We start from the raw sequence: 26,458 nt of genomic DNA on the forward strand, positions 1-26,458 counted from the left end.
GATGGACGACTCCCTGGACACCTGGTGAGGGCGGTTCAAATTTATTTTTATTTTTGGGAAAGAGTTACTATTGAAAATATGACCAAATCTTCACCAAAAGAACCGACAAACACGCCTTGTACCATTTTTACTATGTATTTTAGACATTTTTTGCACCTTGTCGGACAAGAGGTGTGACGGGATGATGATGCGTGTGTGGTTTAGAGAGGCGGAGTATGGGGTATGAGATGCGACCTCTAGTGGCTGTTCTGTAGTAAACAAGCGCTGACCCTGCTGATGGGCTCCCATGTACATATCCTATCACAAAGATCACAAAGCTCTATAATCAATCACTTCCCCTGTTACACGGAGAGATGTGCGTCCAGCGGTCAGTGAATTTTTGGGGCAGGTCAGAACTGAGCGATCTGCTGATCGTTTGTTGGCAGATTGCGGCCCACGATGCAGTATCGGCCTGTGTATCTGTAATACTCTGTTTAGTGTAGAGGACCCCAAATAATCTGCTGACCCCTACACAGCAAAGGCTGTAAACATCTCTATTAGTTATCCTCTAAGTTTTCTTTCATCTTGGATTACGTTAGAATAAGATTTTTTCATCCCGTAGATTTTTCCCCATAGAATTACTCCACCAATCACAAAGCAGAGACGGTGCTGGTAAAGTTGACAACCATGTACAGGATACCGATAGCTATGACCATACAACTACCTGGGACCACTGTGACCCAGCAGTCAGGAGGGAGCGAGGCTTTCGTCACATCTAAAAAGCCGCGTAACAACGTTTATTTTACACTTTACCCATAGGTCAAAGCGACAGCTGAAAGAATAAAAACCTTCAGTTCCCATCAGAGAACAAAAGTACAAGAGCAGCTGCAGGAAAAAGCTCTTCGGGATAACAAAATCCAAGGGCAGAGGCGGACGGATAAAAATGGAGATCACATGCAAGAAGACGAAGCCCATAGCACATTGACTGTTCATACGCGTAAACAACCAGCGAGACCACCAGACAAAAGATCAAATAGTGAGGTCAAGTAAAAAAGCACAAAGCAAAAGTTTACACAGCCATAAATGACAGCTCTGCGATTAAAGGGGAACTAGCAGAAGGTGAGACAAATCTAACCTGCTGCTGTGTCACTATTGCACAGGAGACGCCAAGGAGGACGATATGTCTCTTATAGTGTGTCTCTTATAGTATATCCCTTATAGCGTGTCTCTTATAGGGTGTCTCTTATAGGGTGTCTCTTATAGTGTGTCTCTTATAGGGTGTCCCTTATAGAGTGTGTCTTATAGTGTGTCCCTTATAGTGTGTCCCTTATAGTGTGTCCCTTATAGTGTGTCTCTTATGGCGTGTCCCTTATAGCGTGTCCCCTATAGCGTGTCTCTTATAGCGTGTCTCTTATAGCGTGTCTGTTATAGTGTGTCTCTTATAGTGTGTCTCTTATAGTGTGTCTCTTATAGTGTGTCTCTTATAGTGTGTCTCTTATAGTATGTCTCTTATAGTGTGTCTCTTATAGGGTGTCTCTTATAGGGTGTCTCTTATAGGGTGTCCCTTATAGAGTGTCTTATAGTGTGTCTCTTATAGAGTGTCTTATAGTGTGTCCCTTATAGTGTGTCCCTTATAGTGTGTCTCTTATGGCGTGTCTCTTATGGCGTGTCTCTTATGGCGTGTCTCTTATGGCGTGTCTCTTATAGCGTGTCTGTTATAGCGTGTCTCTTATAGCGTGTCTCTTATAGCGTGTCTCTTATAGCGTGTCTCTTATAGTGTGTCTCTTATAGTGTGTCTCTTATAGTATGTCTCTTATAGTGTGTCTCTTATAGTGTGTCCCTTATAGTGTGTCTCTTATAGCGTGTCTCTTATAGCGTGTCTCTTATAGTGTGTCTCTTATAGTGTGTCTCTTATAGTGTGTCTCTTATAGGATGTGTCTCTTATAGCGTGTCTCTTACCTTCCTACTCGGCCCCATTCAATCGGTGCTATGGGGGCGGGCAGCGCTCCTAATATTCTTACCGGACTGTGGAGCACACGACTAACTGCACCGGAATATAGACGAGGATGAAGGTAAGAGACATACTATAAGAGACATACATACCATCATCCTCAGCATCTCCTGTGCAATAGGGACATATCAGATTCGACTAGATTGCCTAGCTAGCTAATTCCCCTTTCAAGGCTTATTCCTAAAGAAAAAATTAAGCAACATTCTAAAAAGTCTTAATTAAAACCTCCTAACGAATACTGTACTAAGAGACAGATCAAACTTTTTGCTCTGTCAGTGTTACATCAGCTCAAAGAGAGAACAGAGGGAGATAAACCCTAGAGGACAGCTCACTCAGGCTGCACAAAGAGAGGAGATCTCACAAAAGTGCAGGGGAGACTCATATACACTACCGTTCAAAAGTTTGGGGTCACCCAAACAATTTAGTGTTTTCCATGTAGTCACACTTCTTCACCACCATACGTTGTGAAATGAATAGAAAATAGAGACAAGACATTGACAAGGTTAGAAATAATGATTTGTATGTGAAATAACATTGTTCTTCCATCACACTTTGCTTCCGTCCACTCTCCTCCTCATGTACTTAATTGTGTGCCTCTTTGAGGGATGGGATTATTTCACATTGTGTTACCTTTTTGACTAAGCTCTTTATCTCTTTGATTACTGATACTTGTTTACATGGAGCAATGCTCTCCTTGCTGTTACCTAACTCCTACTCTGTGTACGTTTCTGTTGGATATGATTATACATGTAAATCCAAGACATATGTATCTTTCTTTGCATCTCCTAATAAAAAAGAGTTAAAAAAAAACTTTGCTTCCGTCCCAGAATCCTCCTTTTGCAGCAATTCCAGCATTGCACACCTTTGGCATTCTAGCTATTAATCTGTTGGGGTAAGCTGGAGAAATTGCCCCCCACGCTTCTAGAAGCAGCTCCCACAAGTTGGATTGGTTGGATGGGCACTTCTGGCGTACCATACGGTCCAGCTGCTCCCACAATGGGGTGGTGATCTGGTGACTGCGCTGGCCACTCCATTACCTAGGATAGAATACCAGCTGCTGCTTCTGCTGGAAATAGTTCTTGCACAATTTGGAGGTGTTTAGGGTCATTGTCCTGTTGTAGGATGAAATTGGCTCCATCCAAGCGCTGCCCACTGGGTATGGCATGGCGGTGCAGAGTGATAGCCTTCCTTATTCACAATCCCTTTTACCCTGTACAAATCTCCCACCTTACCAGCACCAACCCCAGACCATCACATGACCTCCACCATGTATAACAGATGGCGTCAGGCATTCTTCCAGCATCTTCTCATTTCTTCTGCGTCTCACAAACCTTCTTCTTTGTCATCCAAACACCTCAAACTTGGATTCATCCGTCCACAACACTTTTTTCCAGTCTTCTTCTGTCCAATCTCTGTGTTCTTTTGCCCATGTTAATCTTTTTCTTTTATTGGCCAGTCTCAGATATGGCTTTTTCTTTGCCACTCTGCCCTGAAGGCCAAAATCCGGCAGCCGCCTCTTCCCTGTAGATGGTGACACTGGTGTTTTACTATGTAATGAAGATGCCAGTTGGGGACCTGTGAGGCGTCTGTTTCTCAAACTAGAGACTCTAATGTGCTTATCTTCTTGCTTAGTTGTGCAACACGGCCTCCCACTTCTTTTTCTACTCTGGTTAGAGCCTGTTTGTGCTGTCCTCTGAAGGGAGTAGTACACACCGTTGTAGGAAATCTTCAATTTCTTAGCAATTTCTGGCATGGAATAGCCTTCAATTCTAAGAACAAGAATAGACTGTCGAGTTTCAGATGAAAGTTCTCTTTTTCTGGCCATTTTGAGCGTTTAATTGACCCCACAAATGTGATGCTCCAGAAACACAATCTGCTCAAAGGAAGGTCAGTTTTATAGCTTCTGTAAAAAGCTAGACTGTTTTCAGATGTGTGAACATGATTGCACAAGGGTTTTCTAATCATCAATTAGCCTTCTGAGCCAATGAGCAAACACCTTGTACCATTAGAACACTGGAGTGATAGTTGCTGGAAATGGGCCTCTATACACCTATGTAGATATTGCACCAAACACCAGACATTTGCAGCTAGAATAGTCATTTACCACATTAGCAATGTATAGAGTGGATTTGTTTAAAGTTAGGACTAGTTTAAAGTTATCTTCATTGAAAAGTACAGTGCTTTTCCTTCAAAAATAAGTCCAGTTCAATGTGACCCCAAACTTTTGAACGGTAGTGTACATATTATATATATCTCTATATATAGTATACATAGAGGATATAGGGCTCACACACCAAGCTACAAAGTCCATAGAAGTGCGAGTAAGGACAAATGTTTATTTAAGAGAATGATGACTGACCTTAGGGAGATCAACCAAAAAGCTGCAGAGACACCTTTACCCTCTCAGCGTTGGTGAATCTAGGGACATTGCCCCCTGGGAAAACAAATATGCAAAAATACTGCAGAGACATCATCACTAGAGATGAGCGAATTGTATTCGATTGGATACTGCACTATTCGAAAGATTCGAGTTTGATCGAATATGTGATCGAATATTCGAATCTAAATTAACTTTACTAAAACAGCTAAAAAATTGTTTAGCTGTTTTAATAAAGTTTCTGCTACCTGGGAAAGCAGGGAAGCATTATTACAGGGAACTGTATTACCGGCAATAGGAATTGCCGACAATAATACTGCACCCTATAATAGTTATTATTTAATTAATAAGCAAATTTTCGTTCTAATAAAGCACTCAGCCCAGCAAGGAAGAGGGGGGGGTCACTTAACCCATTCCTTGCTGGTATGGGTGCAGTCTGACATCAGTCTGGCCCCCAAGGGGTTAAGTGGGGACCCTTACTTAACCCCCTCGGGGCCAGATTAATCAGTATGACACCCAAAGGGTTAAGGGGGATGCAATGCATCCTCCCTTAACCCCTTGGGTGTCACACTATAAGCAGCGATCTGTAAAGATGCTGCATACTGTAAGGTGCACAACACCGCTCACAATGATGGGTGTTGTGCTGCTGTTTGTGTGTTTTTTGTGTGTTTCTCCCTTTTTGTTTTTCAGATATCGGTATCCTGTGGATTAGGGCAGATTCGGTGGATGACCAGCGGTTGTTGGGATTTTTTTTAATAAAATGGTCAATGAGGGGTGTGGGGGTGTTTTTATTTGCATAAAAAATATGTTTTACCTGTGTCTTGTCTTTATTTCTTTACTATATAGACTTAGTAGTGGAAGCCGTCTAATAGATGGAAACCATTACTAAGTCGGGGCCTAGTGTTAGCCGGTATAAAATGGCTAAAGGTAGAGAATACAGCGTGCTGTGTGGTGTTACAGGTAGAGAATACAGCGTGCTGTGTGGTGTTACAGGTACAGAATACAGTGTGCTGTGTGGTGTTACAGGTAGAGAATACAGTGCTGTGTGGTGTTACAGGTAGAGAATACAGTGCTGTGTGGTGTTACAGGTAGAGAATACAGCGTGCTGTGTGGTGTTACAGGTACAGAATACAGCGTGCTGTGTGGTGTTACAGGTAGAGAATACAGTGCTGTGTGGTGTTACAGGTAGAGAATACAGTGCTGTGTGGTGTTACAGGTAGAGAATACAGCGTGCTGTGTGGTGTTACAGGTACAGAATACAGTGTGCTGTGTGGTGTTACAGGTAGAGAATACAGTGCTGTGTGGTGTTACAGGTAGAGAATACAGCGTGCTGTGTGGTGTTACAGGTACAGAATACAGTGTTCTGTGTGGTGTTACAGGTAGAGAATACAGTGCTGTGTGGTGTTACAGGTAGAGAATACAGCGTGCTGTGTGGTGTTACAGGTACAGAATACAGTGTTCTGTGTGGTGTTACAGGTAGAGAATACAGTGCTGTGTGGTGTTACAGGTAGAGAATACAGCGCTGTGTGGTGTTACAGGTAGAGAATACAGTGTGCTGTGTGGTGTTACAGGTAGAGAATACAGCATGCTGTGTGGTGTTACAGGAAGAGAATACAGCGTGTTGTGTGGTGTTACAGGTAGAGAATACAGCGTGCTGTGTGGTGTTACAGGTACAGAATACAGTGTTCTGTGTGGTGTTACAGGTAGAGAATACAGTGCTGTGTGGTGTTACAGGTAGAGAATACAGCGTGCTGTGTGGTGTTACAGGTACAGAATACAGTGTTCTGTGTGGTGTTACAGGTAGAGAATACAGTGCTGTGTGGTGTTACAGGTAGAGAATACAGCATGCTGTGTGGTGTTACAGGAAGAGAATACAGCGTGTTGTGTGGTGTTACAGGTAGAGAATACAGCGTGCTGTGTGGTGTTACAGGTACAGAATACAGTGTTCTGTGTGGTGTTACAGGTAGAGAATACAGTGCTGTGTGGTGTTACAGGTAGAGAATACAGCGCTGTGTGGTGTTACAGGTAGAGAATACAGTGTGCTGTGTGGTGTTACAGGTAGAGAATACAGCATGCTGTGTGGTGTTACAGGAAGAGAATACAGCGTGTTGTGTGGTGTTACAGGTAGAGAATACAGTGTGCTGTGTGGTGTTACAGGTAGAGAATACAGCATGCTGTGTGGTGTTACAGGAAGAGAATACAGCGTGTTGTGTGGTGTTACAGGTAGAGAATACAGCGTGCTGTGTGGTGTTACAGGTAGAGAATACAGCATGCTGTGTGGTGTTACAGGAAGAGAATACAGCGTGCTGTGTGGTGTTACAGGTAGAGAATACAGCGTGCTGTGTGGTGTTACAGGTAGAGAATACAGCGTGTTGTGTGGTGTTACAGGTAGAGAATACAGCGTGCTGTGTGGTGTTACAGGTTGAGAATACAGTGTGCTGTGTGGTGTTACAGGTAGAGAATACAGTGCTGTGTGGTGTTACAGATAGAGAATACAGTGCTGTGTGGTGTTACAGGTAGAGAATACAGTGCTGTGTGGTGTTACAGGTAGAGAATACAGTGCTGTGTGGTGTTACAGGTAGAGAATACAGCGTGGTGTTACAGGTAGAGAATACAGCGTGCTGTGTGGTGTTACAGGTAGAGAATACAGTGTGCTGTGTGGTGTTACAGGTAGAGAATACAGTGCTGTGTGGTGTTACAGGTAGAGAATACAGCGTGGTGTTACAGGTAGAGAATACAGCGTGCTGTGTGGTGTTACAGGTAGAGAATACAGTGTGCTGTGTGGTGTTACAGGTAGAGAATACAGTGTGGTGTGGGTCGGTAGGATCGCAATGAAATCATAAATTACTGGAAATAATTCAGTAACACAATGAAAGTTAAATGTGTGAACATAGCCTAGATGTTCTGCAACAGCTTTGGGCATGGAATGGGCAGGGTGGAGGACTGTGATGAACAGCTGAGGGAAAGCATTGCATTCTGGAACCTGTAGTTCTATGTACAACTGATAAACCAGGAAGTGCAGAAACACAAAACAGAACAAAACCCCCCAAAACAAATGGATTTTTGGTAGTTTAAAAAATGGAATAGATAGGTAAGTAATGCTTTATGCTTCTGCAGAAGTTTCATTTTATTATTATTTATTATTATTTTATGAATTAAATATTAACTATTACAGGGTGCGGTATTATTGCCAGCAATACCGTTCCCTGTAATACTGCTTTCCTGCTTTCCCAGATGCATCCAGAGGTGTTTGCATCACTTTCTAATGATGTTATGGACTTGGTGACCTCAGATTCGTGGAATCTCGATTTCCAGGTCCCAAGGATTTTTCCTCCCATAGACTATAATGTTATTTGATATTCCATTGAATAGTCGAATATTGGGAGCTATTCGAATCGAATCGAATATTTCACTATTCTCTGATCTCTAATCATCACGTTTCTCAATATCAGTGAGCGAGCCAGACCTTCTACCGGAAAGGAACAACCAAGCTAAGGGGGGTCTCCAGTCAGGGAAACCACCTCCCAACAAGCCATAGTCAAAAATTTCCATATAGTTTGTAACTCTATCCTCAGGCTGAGTGGGTGGAGTTACCACCCCCAGAGCAGCGATCCGCCTCCAGGCCAGCCCGCTTCTCCTAATGAATAGCAACAGAGCAAGCGGGCCGGATGAGTGCTCCAAACCGCCCGATTAGCCTGAGGATATAACTACTAAAAACAGGGAAATGGCGCCATAGATGACGGTAATAGACTTAGCTCCATCCTCAGCGCCCCGTGCACAAAAGGGAGATAGTTTCCCTTTAAATTGCTTTGCAAAAGTGCCAATACATTTTAAAGGACACAGAATAACATGGTGTAATGAGGTTAGAGCGTATGGCGTTATACAGTAACACACTAGTAACCTGCAATCCGTAAAAGCCGCTGCAAGCTGCTGAATACAGACACTCCGCAAGACAAAGCATGCTACCTACACCGGATTTGGGTTTCAGGTTGTTTTTAATATTATTTTAAAATTGAGTGGATGGCCGTCATTTAATGGCAAATATTTGCTGTTATTTTAAAATGGCTGTTATATTGAAATAATGGCCGTTATTTACTGTTATATGGCGGCCATCCACTCAATTTCACCATTGTGTGAACAGAGCCTTTCTGTGTTTTTAATTCACTCCTGGTTTTGGTTGCAATATGAGGACCACAATACTGACTGAAATATACGTAGTGTGAACCCAGCCTAAGGGTGACTTTTATAGTAATAGCAGTTTCCCTGCTTGACCCGTCCGGTGATAAAATGACTACATGGACCATGAAGAAGTAATCGAATTATAGTGACTATTTATAAAATACCAGCAGAGTAAGAACGATTTACTGATATATACTGTGTACTCAAGGATATACTCTATATACTATCAATATACTTTAGTACATACTCTATATATACTTAATCTATATACTCTAGGATATACTCTATATAATAAATACTATCAATATACTCCAGAACATACTCAATACTCTAGTACATACTCAATATATATTTCATCTATATACTCTAGGACAGTCATGTCAAACTCCGGCCCGCGGGCCAAATCTGACCCGTGTAGCCATTATTTTTGGCCCGCCAGGCATTTTTTAGAGTTTTAATTACATCTGGCCCACCATGGCTACTACGAGACTATGGGGGAGGGCTGGCTACTATATAAGAGACTATGGGGGAGGCCTTGCCAGGAACAACGCACACCACACTGACAGTGCCACCACCGCGGCATTCACGCTTCAATAATTATCAAGGTTGGCCTGCGACTTTGTTAATGTTATTTGAGTTTGACACCCCTGCTCTAGGATATACTATATTTATATATATATATATATATATATATATATATATATATATATATATATACACACACACTATGTATATACTCTAGTACATACTCTATATATACTTTGAATCTATATACTCTAGTATATACTCTATATACTCTAGAATAAAACCATCTGTATTGATTAAATGCATCTCTATGTAAGTGGTCCCTGACTTACAGGCATGGGGATCTTGGAGAGCTCTTTTCCTATGCAGTTCTTCATTATACTCCATAGATTAAGGCTGTAGTTTGGTTTGTCTGGAATTCGAGTTCTTCTCCTCTTCTTCGGTAAGAGATCTTTGCGTTTGGAGTCATAGTAGCTGCCTTCATGTGAGCTATGGAAAACCTAGAGATGAGATACAAAATATAGAGCAACAGTCCATTATAATGTATTGTACCATTCCACATTTTTCATGTTATACCCATAAACCTAAATGTATTATATTTATCTGATGTGATGGATGATCGCAAAGTATCAAGTTACGGTGAAGTATAAAGAAACTGACACATAAAAATAAAAGTCTGGAAAGGGGGTGTTTTATATCCGGCCCCCACATAAATACTCTGTAGGACCCCCTTACACTGCTATTACAGCTGAAAGTCTTTTGGGGTCTTTGCCCGTTCTTCTTGGCAAAGTCTCTTCGCCCGCTCAGTCAGATTGGATGGAGGAGTCAATGGGAGCAGGTCTGGACTGATAGAACATGCTGGGATGTAAGCCTGACCATTGTAGCTCTGGCTGGACGTTTAGGGTCGTTGTCTTGCTGGAAGGTGACCCCACCCCAGTCCTTAGCAGGGATTCCACCAGGACGGCCCTATATTTAGCTCCAGTCATCTTTCCATCACCTCTGACCAGCTTCCATGTCCCTCCTCCAGCATGAAGCTGCCACCACCATGTTTCCCGGTAGGGATGGTGTCCTCAGGGTGATGTGCACACACATGGGGGTTGTACAAGTCTTACATACATCCTCACCCCATGGCCCCACCCTGGATTTAGAGGTGCACCCCCCTCAGTAAGTCCAGAGAATCCGGCACACGGCGATCACAGAAATCATAGATTCTCCCCCTGATCTGTGATCTCTGCAGATCCTCCACAGTGACCACCGGCTTCTTGGCTTCTCTCCTTGCCTGGGCTGTCCGGTTAGGTGGACTTCATGTCTTGGTAGGTTTGCAAATGTGTCATACTCCTTCCATTTTCATATTTTTTATAACCTAACCCCGCTTTACCCCGTTTGGTGGGCTCCTTGGTTTTCATGATGCTGTTTGATCACTAATATTATCTAATAAACCTCCGAGGCCTCCACATCTGAGGTAGTTATACTGAGAGGAGACGCTTTACTCATCAGGAGACTTCAGGAGGAGACATCAGGACGGTCACACTTTATTATATTTAGGGGGATCAGAGTAGGTGGGGGGTAAATACAAATGCACTTCAGACGCCACCAGACTTATTTTTTAAAAGGTTTTGAAAACTTCACCATTACTTGCTACTTTGTATTGGAACAATTCATGGGGTGTGAATACAGGGAATATACTCACGTTGTCATCGAGATGCCAGTCATCAGGGTGGCCTCCACTTGCACTGCTCAGATTGCTGCCAGAACGTCTGCCAATACACATACAGGTAAGTTACCATAAGCCACATCTTATGAGGGGCGAGTTATGTACTTCTGGATTTATTTCTGGATTTGGGGCGACGTGATACAATGTGCAGTTTTTACCATCTATAATTATGTGATTTATCTTAAAGGTGAAGTCCATTCCTGAGGAGTGACCAGACAGTACACACAGCCGCATACAGATTCATCCTTTAGAGCAATGCCGTCTTATTATGTGACTGGAAGTCAATCACACATCTGAGAATCTGACCTGACGCCATATACATGAGATCAGTGATCTGCTGACGGCTATGGAGCCTTCCATCAATCCTATGATGGCACATGGGGTAAGGGTCCTATCTATCTGCCAAATCAGGCCGATTACCGCTGTGTGTAATAAAGACAATGGTCAGCTGAAGGGCCGATCATTGGCTGATCATTGTCTTTCAACACGTTTAAAATCATCGGCTGCCAGCTGTGCATTGCTACATGTAATAGTGACACATAGTTACACATGGCTCCGTGTAATAGTGATACATGGCTACGTGTAATAGTGATGAGAAAATAATATGGTGTATCACCACCTGTACCTTAGCACCTCCGGACAGCCGTCCTTTAATGTCTCCGGACTCTTTAAGCGAAAGAAATCCCCGAAGTCTTGGTCATCAATCCATAATCTTTTATTATTCAGGGTGCTGGTACAAACAATGCTCACAGGGCTGTTTCATTCACCCAGCGTCCACCTGTTGTCTTGCGGACGTTTCGGAGGATAAGCTCCTCCTTCCTCAAGCGCTTATCCTCCGAAACGTCCGCAAGACAACAGGTGGACGCTGGGTGAATGAAACAGCCTTGTGAGCATTGTTTGTACCAGCACCCTGAATAATAAAAGATTATGGATTGATGACCAAGACTTCGGGGATTTCTTTCGCTTAAAGAGTCCGGAGACATTAAAGGACGGCTGTCCGGAGGTGCTAAGGTACAGGTGGTGATACACCATATTATTTTTTCTCACTATTATTTCTGAGATGTTGAATGTGTGGGACGGAGTGGAGTCCCGGAAGTGAGAATTTACTGGAAACGTATATAGTGCGGTTTTGCTGTTTTTTATACGGAGTTACGTGTAATAGTGATACATGGCTACGTGTAATAGTGATACATGGCTCCGTGTAATAGTGACACATGGCTACGTGTAATAGTGACACATGGCTACGTGTAATAGTGACACATGGCTCCGTGTAATAGTGATACATGGCTACGTGTAATAGTGATACATGGCTACGTGTAATAGTGATACATGGCTGTGTGTAATAGTGATACATCAGTACGTGTAATAGTGACACATGGCTACGTGTAATAGTGATACATGGCTCCGTGTAATAGTGATACATGGCTACGTGTAATAGTGATACATGGCTACCTGTAATAGTGATACATGGCTCCGTGTAATAGTGATACATGGCTACCTGTAATAGTGATACATGGCTCCGTGTAATAGTGATACATGGCTCTGTGTAATAGTGACACATGGCTACGTGTAATAGTGACACATGGCTACGTGTAATAGTGACACATGGCTACGTGTAATAGTGACACATGGCTACGTATAATAGGGACACATGGCTACGTGTAATAGTGACACATGGCTACGTGTAATAGTGACACATGGCTACGTGTAATAGTGACACATGGCTCCGGGTAATAGTGACACATGGCTACGTGTAATAGGGATACATGGCTACGTGTAATAGTGATACATGGCTACGTGTAATAGGGATACATGGCTACGTGTAATAGTGACACATGGCTACGTGTAATAGTGACACATGACTACGTGTAATAGTGACACATGGCTACGTGTAATAGTGATACATGGATCTGTGTAATAGTGATACATGGCTACGTGTAATAGGGATACATGGCTACGTGTAATAGTGATACATGGCTACGTGTAATAGTGATACATGGCTACGTGTAATAGTGATACATGGCTACGTGTAATAGTGACACATGGCTATGTGTAATAGTGACACATGGCTACGTGTAATAGTGATACATGGCTACGTGTAATAGTGATACATGGCTATGTGTAATAGGGATACATGGCTACGTGTAATAGTGACACATGACTACGTGTAATAGTGACACATGGCTGCGTGTAATAGTGATACATGGCTCCGGGTAATAGTGACACATGACTATGTGTAATAGTGACACATGGCTATGTGTAATAGTGACACATGGCTACGTGTAATAGTGATACATGGCTACGTGTAATAGTGATACATGGCTACGTGTAATAGTGATACATGGCTACGTGTAATAGTGACACATGGCTACGTGTAATAGTGACACATGGCTGCGTGTAATAGTGATACATGGCTACGTGTAATAGTGATACATGGCTCTGTGTAATAGTGATACATGGCTACGTGTAATAGTGATACATGGCTCTGTGTAATAGTGATACATGGCTCCGTGTAATAGTGATACATGGCTACGTGTAATAGTGATACATGGCTACGTGTAATAGTGATACATGGCTCCGGGTAATAGTGACACATGGCTACGTGTAATAGTGATACATGGCTCTGTGTAATAGTGATACATGGCTCCGTGTAATAGTAATACATGGCTACGTGTAATAGTGATACATCACTATGTGTAATAGCTCATGTGCGGCTGACAGCTGATGACAGTGTAAGGAAAATAATTAAGAGGTATACTTGCCTGTCTGGGCTCCCCGATGTCTGCTCACAGCAGCCGCCACTAACTGATCTGTACTGACTGGCTGCAGGGCTGTCCCGTCTCAGTCAGTGATTGGCTGAAAGGCTTATCACTGAAGAAACAGGGCCAGAAGAGTCAGAAGTGGCTGCTGGGAGCAGGGAACACAGGAAAAAGGCAGCAGGACATTGGGGGAGTCTGGACAGGTAAGTACAAACTTTATTATTTTCTATGTAAAAAGCAAGAGCTGCACAGACATCACTAATGATATATATACACACACAGCCCTCATGCACGATTATCGAGCTGTATATAGGCTTGGTAAGCAAGAAACGATCTAGCAGCACTTGCTTATAGTGTAAGTCAGGCCGCATAATACAGTCCTAGGAAGGATTGACATAAAGGATTTTAAAAGGGGTTATCCAGCGCTACAAAAACATGGCAACTTTTGCACCTCATTTGTCTCCAGATTTGCGGGGGTTTGAAACTCAGTACCACTGAAGTAAACAACGCTTAATTGCAAACCACACCTGACCTGGAGAGAAGAGAGGGGGAAAGTGGCCATGTATTTGTAGCGCTGGATAACCCCCTTTAAATACACCCAACCCCTTGTTCTGATGAGAGAAGCCACCACCAGCACCATAAGCATCAGCTTATTCTTCATTCCCCAGTGATCCACACAGCCGGGGTACATGTTGATATTTAGTAAGGGGCATTAATATATAAAATATGAGATAATATACAATATATACAATACAAGATTATATACAATACAAAATTATAAACAATACAAGATTATAAAGTTAGAGCTTTCGCCGCTGAACCAGAAACTGTTTTTCCCTGTTGTTGGGTCACTTGTGGGGCGAGAACCTTTTATAACTACATCTGTCTCGATATAGAGCTGTGAAGATTGCCCATCCCTGGTTTATACATAGCAGTGAGGAATTCTGGGAGTGCAGCATGTCAGTGTCAGGCTTCTCTGGGGCGGCTGTCTACATTCCCTGGCTAGATATTAGAGATGAGCGAACCGGGTTGGGGTTCGAGTCCATCCGAACCCGATTGTGCGGCATTTGATTAGCTGGGGCTGCTGAAATTGGCTAGCCCCATCGGTGTGCCACCTACAGATAGCCCCATCGGTGTGCCACCTACAGACTGCCCCATCGGTGTGCCACCTACAGATAGCCCCATCGGTGTGCCACCTACAGACTGCCCCATCGGTGTGCCACCTACAGATAGCCCCATCGGTGTGCCACCTACAGATAGCCCCGTCTTCTGTCAGGAATAAGATGCAATAAGGCTGCATTACCTGTGCTGTTTGGGGTCAGTGGTTACTGTGATAAAGGCTGGTGCGTCCTCCATGGCATCAAAGTACTCCGTCTCCTCATCTTCATCACTGGCCTCCCCTTTAACAGCTTGGACACTCCCTGAAATAAGAAATAGGCATATATAATATAATATAACCTGGGCTGTAATATAATATAAACTGGGCTGTAATAGAATATAACCTGGGCTGTAATATAATATAACCTGGGTTGTAATATAATATAATATAACCTGGGCTGTAACATAATATAATATAACCTGGGCTGTAATATAATATAATATAACCTGGGCTGTAACATAATATAATATAATATAACCTGGGCTGTAACATAATATAATATAACCTGGGCTGTAATATAATATAATATAATATAACCTGGGCTGTAACATAATATAATATAATATAATATAATATAACCTGGGCTGTAATATACTATAATATAACCTGGGCTGTAATATAATATAATATAACCTGAGCTGTAATATAATATAATATAATATAACCTGGGCTGTAATAGAATATAACCTGGGCTGTAATATAATATAGTATAACCTGACCTGTAATATAATATAATATAACCTGGGCTGTAATATAATATAATATAACCTGGGCTGTAATATAATATAACCTGGGCTGTAATATAATATAATATAACCTAGGCTGTAATATAATATAACCTGGGCTGTAATATATTTTAACCTGGGCTGTAATATAATATAACCTAGGCTGTATTATAATATAACTTGGGCTGTAATATAATATCATATAACCTGGGCTGTAATATAATATAACCTGGGATGTAATATAATATAATATAACCTGGGCTGTAATATAATATAATATAACCTTGGCTGTAATATATTTTAACCTGGGCTGTAATATAGTTAAAATTTGTACCTGTAATTTTTCTTTCCTCGAGTTGAAGGCAGCACAGAAGGGATATTCCATCCTATGGTCCCCTTCCCAGGACCGCCCACCTAGAACACTCAATTAATTAACAATTAGTGTTAGCAGGCATAAGTATCCCCCAAGACCCATAATGCACTGTGTAATGAATAGACTAAACTGATGCAAATTTAACATTTATTGGGTGGGTAAGTGTGCTGCCTTCAACTCGAGGAAAGAAAAATTACAGGTACAAATTTTAACTTTCCTCATCGTTTCAGGCAGCACAGAAGGGATTTACATAGAATCATACAGAAACAACAGGGTAGGGGTTAATTTTGCTCAGCTGCACTTAATACCCCTGTACCAAAGGCTGAATTCTGAGTGTGTATGTCAAGTCGGTAATGCTTGGAATATGTAGATCTGGATGACCAAGAAGCGGCATTACAAATTTCATGCAAGGGAACCTGAGCTCTTTCTGCCCATGTAGTGGCAGTGGAACGGGTAGAGTGTGCTCTTATTCCCAAAGGAGGCGACTTCCCTTCCATCTTGTAGACCTCCAGAATTAACATCTTTATCCATCTGGCTAGAGTGTCTTTCGACGCCTTTTTCCCTTTATTTTGACCTGAAAACTGTAGGAACAGATTTTCATCTATACGGAATGAAGCTACTCTGGAAGTGTAGAGGAGGAGTGCTCTTTTAACATCCAAGGTATGTAGATTTTGTTCTTCTTCATTTTCAGGATCTGGATGGAAGACTGGAAGAAAAGTCTCTCTATTGATATTGGAATCAGAAGCTATTTTTGGTAGGAAGGATGGTACTGTCCTTAGACTGACTCCTTCTGGGACAAATTTTAGAAAAGGTTCCTGTGAAGAAAGAGCTTGCAGCTCACCAAGCCTTTTAGCAGATGTGATGGCCACTAGAAACAGGACTTTGTATGACAGCCATTTTACCTCTGTCTCTTGTAAGGGCTCAAACGGTGGAGACATTAAAGATCTAAGGACCAGGCATAGGTCCCAGGTTGCGACAGGAGTCCTTCTTGTAGGCCTTAGGTTTCCAAGAGCTTTAAAGAATCTCGTTATTAAGGGTTGGTTCACAAATTTTCCTTCTGTAAAGGCGTTGATAGCAGTCATATGGCAGCGCAGCGTGTTAGCTTTAAGGCCTTTATCAAAGCCATTTTGAAGGAACTGGAGAATATTGGAAACATTAATAGTCTGGTCTTGCTGCAGTTTTAGCCAGTTCGAGAAGACTTTCCACAATTTACAATATGTAGCGTTTGTAGATGGTCTTCTTGCTGCCATCAATGTTTTAATCACAGTTTCCGAGATACCTTGGTTCTTTAGTCTGTTGGATTCAAGTACCATACCGTCAGATGTAGTTTGTGTAGGTGAAGATGGTAAAACCCCTTCTGTAATAGTAGATCTCGGTGGGGAGGCAGCTTCCAATATGTGTTCCTCGACATCTCCAGTAATCCCGGCAACCAGGCTCTCCGGGGCCAGAATGGAGTTATCAGGATTGCTCGTGGTCTGTCTTTCCTGAGCTTCGCTATAACCCTGGGGATGAGAGGAACCGGAGGGAAGATGTACACAAACTTGTTTCTCCAGGGGAACGAGAATGCATCTATGAAGTCTGGACTGTCCCTCTTGATCAGGGAGCAAAACTTCTGGACCTGACGATTCTCTCTCGTGGCCATAAGATCGATTTCTGGCCGACCCCACTTCTCCACGATCTCTTTGAAATAGGTCGGATTGAGAGACCACTCGCTGGGCTTCAATTGTGATCGGCTGAGAAGATCGGCTTTGATGTTGTCTTTGCCTCTGATGTGCACTGCTGTTAGTGATGTTATTGATGATTCTGCCCATGACATAATTTGGCTGCATACTCTCTGTAGGAGAGGACTCCTGGTTCCCCCTTGCCTGTTGACATAACATACGGATACCAGATTGTCTGACTGGACTAACACCGGCTTCCCTCTGAGATAGTCTTCGAAGTGACGTAGGGCTAGCAGGATGGCTGTCAGTTCCTTGAGATTGGAAGAACCTGATTTCAGGGTTGAAGACCAGGAACCTTGAATCCATCTCTCCGCCATGTGAGCTCCCCAGCCTGATTGTGATGCATCTGTCACTATGACCACTGGTTCTTGGTAACGAAAAGTCTTCCCCTGTCGCAAGTTCTTGCTCAGCAACCACCAATAGAGACTCTTGCGTGTGTAAGGTGACACCTTCAGAGGATAAGACAGGGTTCGTAAGTCCTTGTTCCAGGTCTTGAGTATGTCTGCCTGGAGAGTTCTGATGTGGGCTTTGGCCCATGGTACAGCCTCTATGGCCGATGTCAGGTGACCCAACACTTTCATGGCAGTACGAATTGTTACAAGGGGAACCTGAATCAGGTGACGGACTTCGCTCTGTAGCTTCAAAATCTTCTCTTCTGGTAGAAATAGTTTCATCTGAACGGAGTCCACAATGAAGCCTAGAAACTGAATACGTGTGGTTGGAGAGAGATCTGATTTTTGAAAGTTTATTATAAATCCCACTTTGGTAAGTAAGTCCATGGTTTTTTGAAGATGACTTTGCAGAATCTCTGGTGATTCTGCTATCAACAACCAGTCGTCCAGGTAGGCTACCAGACGTATCCCTTGAAGTCTCAGGACGGCAACTAAGACAACTGCCACTTTGGTGAATATGCGAGGGGCTGGTGAAAGGCCGAATGGCAGGGCCTTGAATTGCATGTGATGAATTTCTCCCTTCACCTTGTATGCAACTCTTAGAAACTGTCTGGAGTCCATATGTATTGGGATGTGTAGATATGCATCCTTTAAATCGAGAGATGCCATCACGTCGCCTTGGCGAATGAGACCTACAACGGTTTTGATGGTGTCCATCTTGAATTTGTCTTTTTTTAGAAATTGATTTAGATAACGGAGATCTATTATTAATCGCCACTTTCTTTCTGGCTTGGGTACTGGAAAGAGTCTTGAGTATATACCGAAGCCTCTCTCTTCCGGTGGTACAGGTTCTAAAGCTCCTTTTTGGAGAAATTCTCTGACCAGTAGGCTGACTCTGTAATCTTCCGCATGATTTATGATAAATCTGTCTGGAGCAGGTCTTGCAAAGTGAAGAATATAACCATTGGCGATGATGGATAGGACCCATCTGTCTCCTGTGACACTTTCCCATTCTGGTAGAAATTCCAGGAGTCTTGCTCCTACCGGAAGAGAGGGCCTGGCGTCAGAATTCCGACTTTGCATTGGAGGATTCACCTTGCTTTTTCTTATTTTTGTCTTGGTATCTTGTCTTGTAAGATCTGTTTGATCTATCCTGTCCTGTACGGGAACGAAAACTCCCTCGTCCTCTTTGTGAACGAAAAGTTCTGTAGGATCTACCTCCGTAGGTCTGAGGCATGGACATAGACTTATCCTTCTTGTTTTCTTCCAGCGCTTTATCTAACTCAGAACCGATGAGTCTTCCAGGTTCATAAGGAATGGAACAAAAATTCAGCTTTGAAGCAGTATCACCCTTCCATGGTTTTAACCATATAGCTCTTCTTGTAGAGTTATTTACTGCCATATTCTTTGAGGTCACTCTCACCACATCTACAGGGAAGTCACATATAAAGTCAGCCGCCATTTTGATGGTTGACACTTGTTCCAGTAGTTCCTCTCGGTGTACCCCATCTTCAATATCAGCTGTCAAGTGACTGAGCCAAAGTCTTAGAGCTCTCGCAATCGGTACTGTGGATAAAGCCGCTTTATTTAGAGAAGCTAGGTTAGAATACGACCTTTTAAGCAGTGCCTCAGCTTTTTTGTCCATTGGGTCCTTGAGAAGGACAGTCTCATCGCCAGGATAAAAAGTTTTTCTGGACAACTTGGCAATAGCATGATCTACTTTAGATGGTGATTCCCACGTTTCAGATTTAGATGGGTCAAGTCTGTATACTGTCTTGAATCTAGACCCCAAATCCAGACGTTTGTCTGGTCTTTTCCATTCCTTCTCCATTATGGAGGTAAGTATCTGATGGACAGGTAGCACACAAGATTTCTTTTTGGGAAAATAATACAAACTTTGTTTATCCTGAGCGACTGATTCTTCCTTCTCAGATTCCACACTCTTTTTCACCACTCTAATAAGCTTTTCTATATTCTCTTTTTTAAAGAGATAATAGCCTTCAGAAATCTCGTCATCCGAATCTGACTCATCACATTCACCGGATTCTGAGGAAGATATGGTATGTTTATGGTGATACTTAGTTCTCTTAGACAGAGGTGGAAGAGCAGGAGCAGCAGAAGTAGAAGGAAGAGGATTGGCCCCAGACATTTGGGTGCGCATCAGAGATATTAGAGTCTTTAATTCTCCCATTAGGGACTGCGGCTGTTCTTGAGGTGTACATTGAGAACACATATTAGTATCATGGCCTGCTGGAAGCCTCTGCAGGCAACTTATGCATAGATTAGGCACATCTACTGGGTTTTGTACAGATCTGTGACTGCGGCCTGAAGATGATCTTCTTAGCTGCTGAATGCATGGCTCACAGACATTTCCTGAATGCTCATAAGGGAGGGGTTGTTCACAGCCAGAGCACAACCTGTGCCGGGATTTCCCCCTACGTTTATTGCTGGAATGGCTTGACATCTATAATTAAACAAACAATGTGTAAGTAACCTGTACAAACCTTCTAATCTGTGCTCCCCCAGAGTACTGTCACCTTAATCACACCAGAATCCGGCTGCCTCAGGCACACAATGGCGCCGAATGCCGGAAGTAACAGAGCTTTATGCCGGCGGTCGCGCACGCAGCGCGTGGTGACGTCACACGCAACCGGAAGTAGACGCGCAACCACGGTGGAACGCAAACCGGAGCGCCATCTTGGTACTCAACAGGAAGCGCTCGGAGTCATACAAGCATAACGCTGAATCGGCCGAGGCAGGTAATCTCCAGCATGACACTGTATGCAGGTAATAGTACAATATGTAACTATTACGCCAAGCAAACTCACCCGGGGAACTGCTCGTTTACAGCAGACAGGTATATTAACCACATCCCGGACAGTCTGGCCAGGGACACCCCCACTGACACTTTCTTACTGTTTTATATGCATTGGCATCGTTGCAGCCAAGACCCCGCATGGCCGTTTTTCTCCAACTCCAGGTGGGCAAGCAGGTGGAACTCACACCTGCTGGAAGGAGAGGACAGAAAAAAACACAGTGCATTATGGGTCTTGGGGGATACTTATGCCTGCTAACACTAATTGTTAATTAATTGAGTGTTCTAGGTGGGCGGTCCTGGGAAGGGGACCATAGGATGGAATATCCCTTCTGTGCTGCCTGAAACGATGAGGAAAATATAATATAATATAAAAGAACCTGGGTTGTAATATAATATAATATAATATAATATAACCTGGGCTGTAATATAATATAACCTGGGCTGTAATAGAATATAACCTGGGCTGTAATATAATATAACCTGAGATGTAATATAATATAACCTGGGCTGTAATAGAATATAACCTGGGCTGTAATATAATATAACCTGGGATGTAATATAATATAATATAACCTGGGTTGTAATATAAAATAATATAATATAACCTGGGCTTTAATATAATATAACCTAGGCTGTAATATAATATAACCTAGGCTGTAATATAATATAACCTGGGCTGTAATAGAATATATCCTGGGCTGTAATATAATATAACATAACCTGGGCTGTAATATAATATAACCTGGGCTGTAATATAATATAATATAACCTAGGCTGTAATATAATATAACCTGGGCTGTAATATATTTTAACCTGGGCTGTAATATAATATAACCTAGGCTGTATTATAATATAACTTGGGCTGTAATATAATATAATATAACCTGGGCTGTAATATAATATAACCTGGGCTGTAATATAATATAACCTAGGCTGTAATATAATATAATATAATCTGGGCTGTAATATAATATAACCTGGGATGTAATATAATATAATATAACCTGGGCTGTAATATAATATAATATAACCTTGGCTGTAATATATTTTAACCTGGGCTGTAATATAATATAATATAATATAATATAAAAGAACCTGGGTTGTAATATAATATAATATAATATAACCTGGGCTGTAATATAATATAACCTTGGCTGTAATAGAATATAACCTGGGCTGTAATATAATATAACCTGAGATGTAATATAATATAACCTGGGCTGTAATATAATATAACCTGGGATGTAATATAATATAATATAACCTGGGTTGTAATATAAAATAATATAATATAACCTGGGCTTTAATATAATATAACCTAGGCTGTAATATAATATAACCTAGGCTGTAATATAATATAACCTAGGCTGTAATATAATATAACCTGGGCTGTAATAGAATATATCCTGGGCTGTAATATAATATAACCTGGGCTGTAATATAACATAACCTGGGCTGTAATATAATATAACCTGAGCTGTAATAGAATATAACCTGGGCTGTAATATAATATAATATAATATAACCTGGGTTGTAATATAATATAATATAACCTGGGCTGTAATATAACCTAAACTGTAATATAATATAACCTAGGTTGTAATATAATATAACCTGGGCTGTAGTAGAATATAACATGGGCTGTAATATAATATAACCTGGGCTGTAATATAATATAATATAACCTGGGCTGTAATATAATATAATCTGGGCTGTAATAGAATACAACCTGGGCTGTAAATAATATAACCTGGGCTGTAATATAATATAACCTGGGCTGTAATATAATATAATATAACCTTGGCTGTAATATAATATAACATGAGCCGTAATATAATATAACCTGGGCTGTAATATGATATAATATAACCTGGGCTGTAATATAATATAATATAACCTGAGCTGTAATATAATATAATATAACCTGGGCTGTAATATAATATAACCTGAGCTGTAATATAATATAATATAACCTAAGCTGTAATATAATATAACCTGAGCTGTAATATAATATAATATAACCTGGGCTGTAATATAATATAATATAACCTGGGCTGTAATATAATATAACCTAAGCTGTAATATAATATAATATAACCTGGGCTGTAATATAATATAACCTGGGCTGTAATATAATATAATATAACCTAAGCTGTAATATAATATAACCTGGGCTGTAATATAATATAACCTGGGCTGTAATATGATATAATATAACCTAAACTGTAATATAATATAATATAACCTGGGCTGTAATATGATATAATATAACCTGGGCTGTAATACAGTCATGGCTAAAAGTTTTGAGAATGACACAAATCTTCTATTTTCCCATGATCCTCTGCCCTCTGGTTTTTCTGTGTGTTTGTCAGATGTTTTTATCACATACAGAAATATAATTGCATCATATTCTGAGTAACAGAAGCTTCTACTGACAGCTAGAATGAGTTACTGCAGCAAGTCAATTTTTGCAGTGTTTCGCCTTCTTCTTCAGGACCTCTGCAATTCTCCCCGGCTGCTCTCATACAACTTCTGGACCAAATCCTGACTGATAGCCGTCCATTCTTGCATTTTGTCAGAATTTGTTGGTTTTTGTTTGTCCATCCGTCTCTTGATGATTGACCACAAATTCTCAATAGATCTGGGGAGTTTCCAGGCCATGGACCCAAAATCTCTATATTTTGTTCCCTCATCCATTTAGTTATTACCTTTGCTTTATGGCCAGGTGCTCCATCATGCTGGGAAAGGCATTGTTGGTGGCCAAACTGCTCTTGGACGGTTGGGAGAAGTTGCTCTTGGAGGACGTTCTGGTCCCATTCTTTATTCATGGCCGTGTTTTTAGGCAAGACTGTGAGAGAGCCGATTCCCTTGGCTGAGAAGCAACCCCACAGATGAATGGTTTCAGGATGCCGCTTACAGTCGGCATGAGACAAGACTGGTGGTAGCGCTCACCTCGTCTTCTCCCAATAAGCTGTTTCCCAGATGTCCCAAACAATCAGAAAGGGGATTCATCAGAGAAAATTACTTTACCCCAGTCCTCAGCAGTCCACTCCCTGGACCTTTCCCCCAGTCCTCAGCAGTCCACTCCCTGCACCTTTCCCCCAGTCCTAGGCAGTCCACTCCCTGCACCTTTCCCCCAGTCCTCAGCAATCCACTCCCTGCACCTTACCCCCGTCCTCAGCAGTCCACTCCCTGCACCTTTCCCCCAGTCCTAGGCAGTCCACTCCCTGCACCTTACCCCCAGTCCTCAGCAGTCCGCTCCCTGGACCTTTCCCCCAGTCCTCAGCAGTCCACTACCTGGACCTTTCCCCCAGTCCTCAGCAGTCCTCTCCCTGGACCTTTCCCCCAGTCCTCAGCAGTCCACTCCCTGGACCTTTTGCAGAATATCCGTCTGTCCCTGATGTTTTTCTGGAGAGAAGTGGCTTCTTTGCTGCCCTCCCTGAGACCAGGCCTTGCTCCCAGAGTCTCCGCAGTCTCACAGTGCACAGTGCAGATGCCCTCACACCTGCCTGCTGCCATTCCTGAGCAAGCTCTGCACTGCTGGTAGCCCCATCCCGCAGCTGACCACACTTTTAAGAGACGTTCCTGGTGCTTGCTGGTCTTTCTTGGGCGCCCTGGAGCCTTTTTGGCAACAATGGAACCTCTCTCCTTGAAGTTCTTGATGATGCGATAGATTGTTGACTGAGGTGCAATCTTTCTAGCTGCGATACTCTTCCCTGTTCGGCCATTTTTGTGCAGTGCAATGATGACTGGATGTGTTTCTTTAGAGATAACCATGGTAACAGAAGAGAAACAATGATGCCAAGCACCAGCCTCCTTTTAAAGTGTCCAGTGGTGTCATTCTTACTTAATCATGACAGATTGATCTCCAGCCGTCCTCAACACCCACACCTGTGTTACTGGAGCAATCACTGAAACAATGTTAGCTGGTCCTTGTAAGGCCGGGCTGCAATGATGCTGAAATGTGTTTTGGGGGATAAAGTTCATTTTCTAGGCAAATATTAACTTTGCAAGTAATTGCTGTTAAGCTGATCAATCTTTATAACATTCTGGAGTATATGCAAATTGCCATTTTAAAAACTGAAGCAGTAGACTTTGTAAAAATTAAAGGGGTAGTGCGGCGTTAAAAAATTATTCACTAAGTAACACACATTACAAAGTTATACAACTTTGTAATGTATGTTATGTTAGTGAATGGCCCTCTTCCCCGTGCCCCCCCCCCCACCCCCGGAAGTGTAGTGACCTATACATACCTGATTCGTGTCGACCCTGGCCGCCATCTTGGGGACAATGACGTCGTATTCGGGAGGCCGGCCAGACCGCACCAGCCCTCCTTCATGCCGGCCCCCCCGCTGTGGCGTCATCAGCTTCTCAGCCGCGATTGGCTGAGCACAGTTAGGCTCAGCCGAGATTGACTGAGCAGAGTTATGCTCAGCCAATCGCGGCTGAGCAGCTGACGCGGCAGAGGGGGGCTGGCACGAGGGACGATCGGAGCGGTTCAGCTGGCCTCCCGAAGATGACATCATTGTCACAAGATGGCGGACGGGGGCCGACACGAATCAGGTGAGTATAGAGCACTACACTTCCGGGGGTGGGGGGGACACGGGGAAGGGGGCCATTCACTAACATAACATACATTACAAAGTTGTATAACTTTGTAATGTGTGTTATTTAGTGAATAATTGTTTAGCGCCACACTACCTCTTTAATATTTGTATCATTCTCAAAACTTTTTGCCATGACTGTATAATATAACCTGGGCTGTAATATAATATAATATAACCTGGGCTGTAATATAATATAATATAACCTGGGCTGTAATATAATATAATATAACCTGGGCTGTAATATGATATAATATAACCTGGGCTGTAATATAATATAATATAACCTGGGCTGTAATATAATATAATATAACCTGGTCTGTAATATAATATAATATAACCTGGGCTGTAATATGATATAATATAACCTGGTCTGTAATATAATATAACCTGAGCTGTAATATGATATAATATAACCTGGGCTGTAATATAATATAATATAACCTGGTCTGTAATATAATATAACCTAGGCTGTAATATAATATAATATAACCTGGGCTGTAATATAATATAATATAACCTGGTCTGTAATATAATATAATATAACCTGGGCTGTAATATGATATAATATAACCTGGTCTGTAATATAATATAACCTGAGCTGTAATATGATATAATATAACCTGGGCTGTAATATAATATAATATAACCTGGGCTGTAATATGATATAATATAACCTGAGCTGTAATATAACATAATATAACCTGGGCTGTAATATAATATAATATAATATAACCTGGGCTGTAATATAATATAATATAATATAACCTGGGCTGTAATATAATATAATATAACCTGGGCTGTAATATAATATAATATAACCTGGGCTGTAATATAATATAATGTAACCTGGGCTGTAATATAATATAATATAACCTGGGCTGTAATATAATATAATGTAACCTGGGCTGTAATATGATATAATATAACCTGGTCTGTAATATAATATAATATAACCTGGGCTGTAATATAATATAATATAACCTGGGCTGTAATATAATATAATATAACCTGGGCTGTAATATAATATAATATAACCTGGGCTGTAATATAATATAATATAACCTGGGCTGTATTATGATATAATATAACCTGGGCTGTAATATCACTGCACGCTGACGT

General features: G+C 41.8%; 1 protein-coding gene and 1 long non-coding RNA gene across 3 annotated transcripts in view; one reads left to right on the plus strand and one right to left on the minus strand.

The window, feature by feature from the left end:
* LOC138785137 (uncharacterized) overlaps positions 1-1,727 on the plus strand; it is a 51,865-nt gene extending 50,138 nt beyond the window's left edge. For both annotated transcript variants that reach the window (XR_011362075.1, XR_011362076.1), the window contains exon 3: positions 799-1,727. This is a non-coding gene — a long non-coding RNA (uncharacterized lncRNA). The remainder of the gene's footprint in view (positions 1-798) is intronic.
* Positions 1-26,458, minus strand: part of OSBP2 (oxysterol binding protein 2) — a 226,995-nt gene that overhangs the window by 36,947 nt on the left and 163,590 nt on the right. Inside the window, exons 5-7 of the mRNA XM_069960719.1 lie at positions 14,848-14,965; positions 10,762-10,828; positions 9,404-9,571 (exon numbers count right to left, since the gene is read on the minus strand). Coding sequence (XP_069816820.1) covers positions 9,404-9,571; positions 10,762-10,828; positions 14,848-14,965 — 353 coding nt within the window. The remainder of the gene's footprint in view (positions 1-9,403; positions 9,572-10,761; positions 10,829-14,847; positions 14,966-26,458) is intronic.

This window comes from Dendropsophus ebraccatus, chromosome 3, assembly GCF_027789765.1.
Source record: "Dendropsophus ebraccatus isolate aDenEbr1 chromosome 3, aDenEbr1.pat, whole genome shotgun sequence".
Taxonomy (NCBI): Eukaryota; Metazoa; Chordata; class Amphibia; order Anura; family Hylidae; genus Dendropsophus; species Dendropsophus ebraccatus.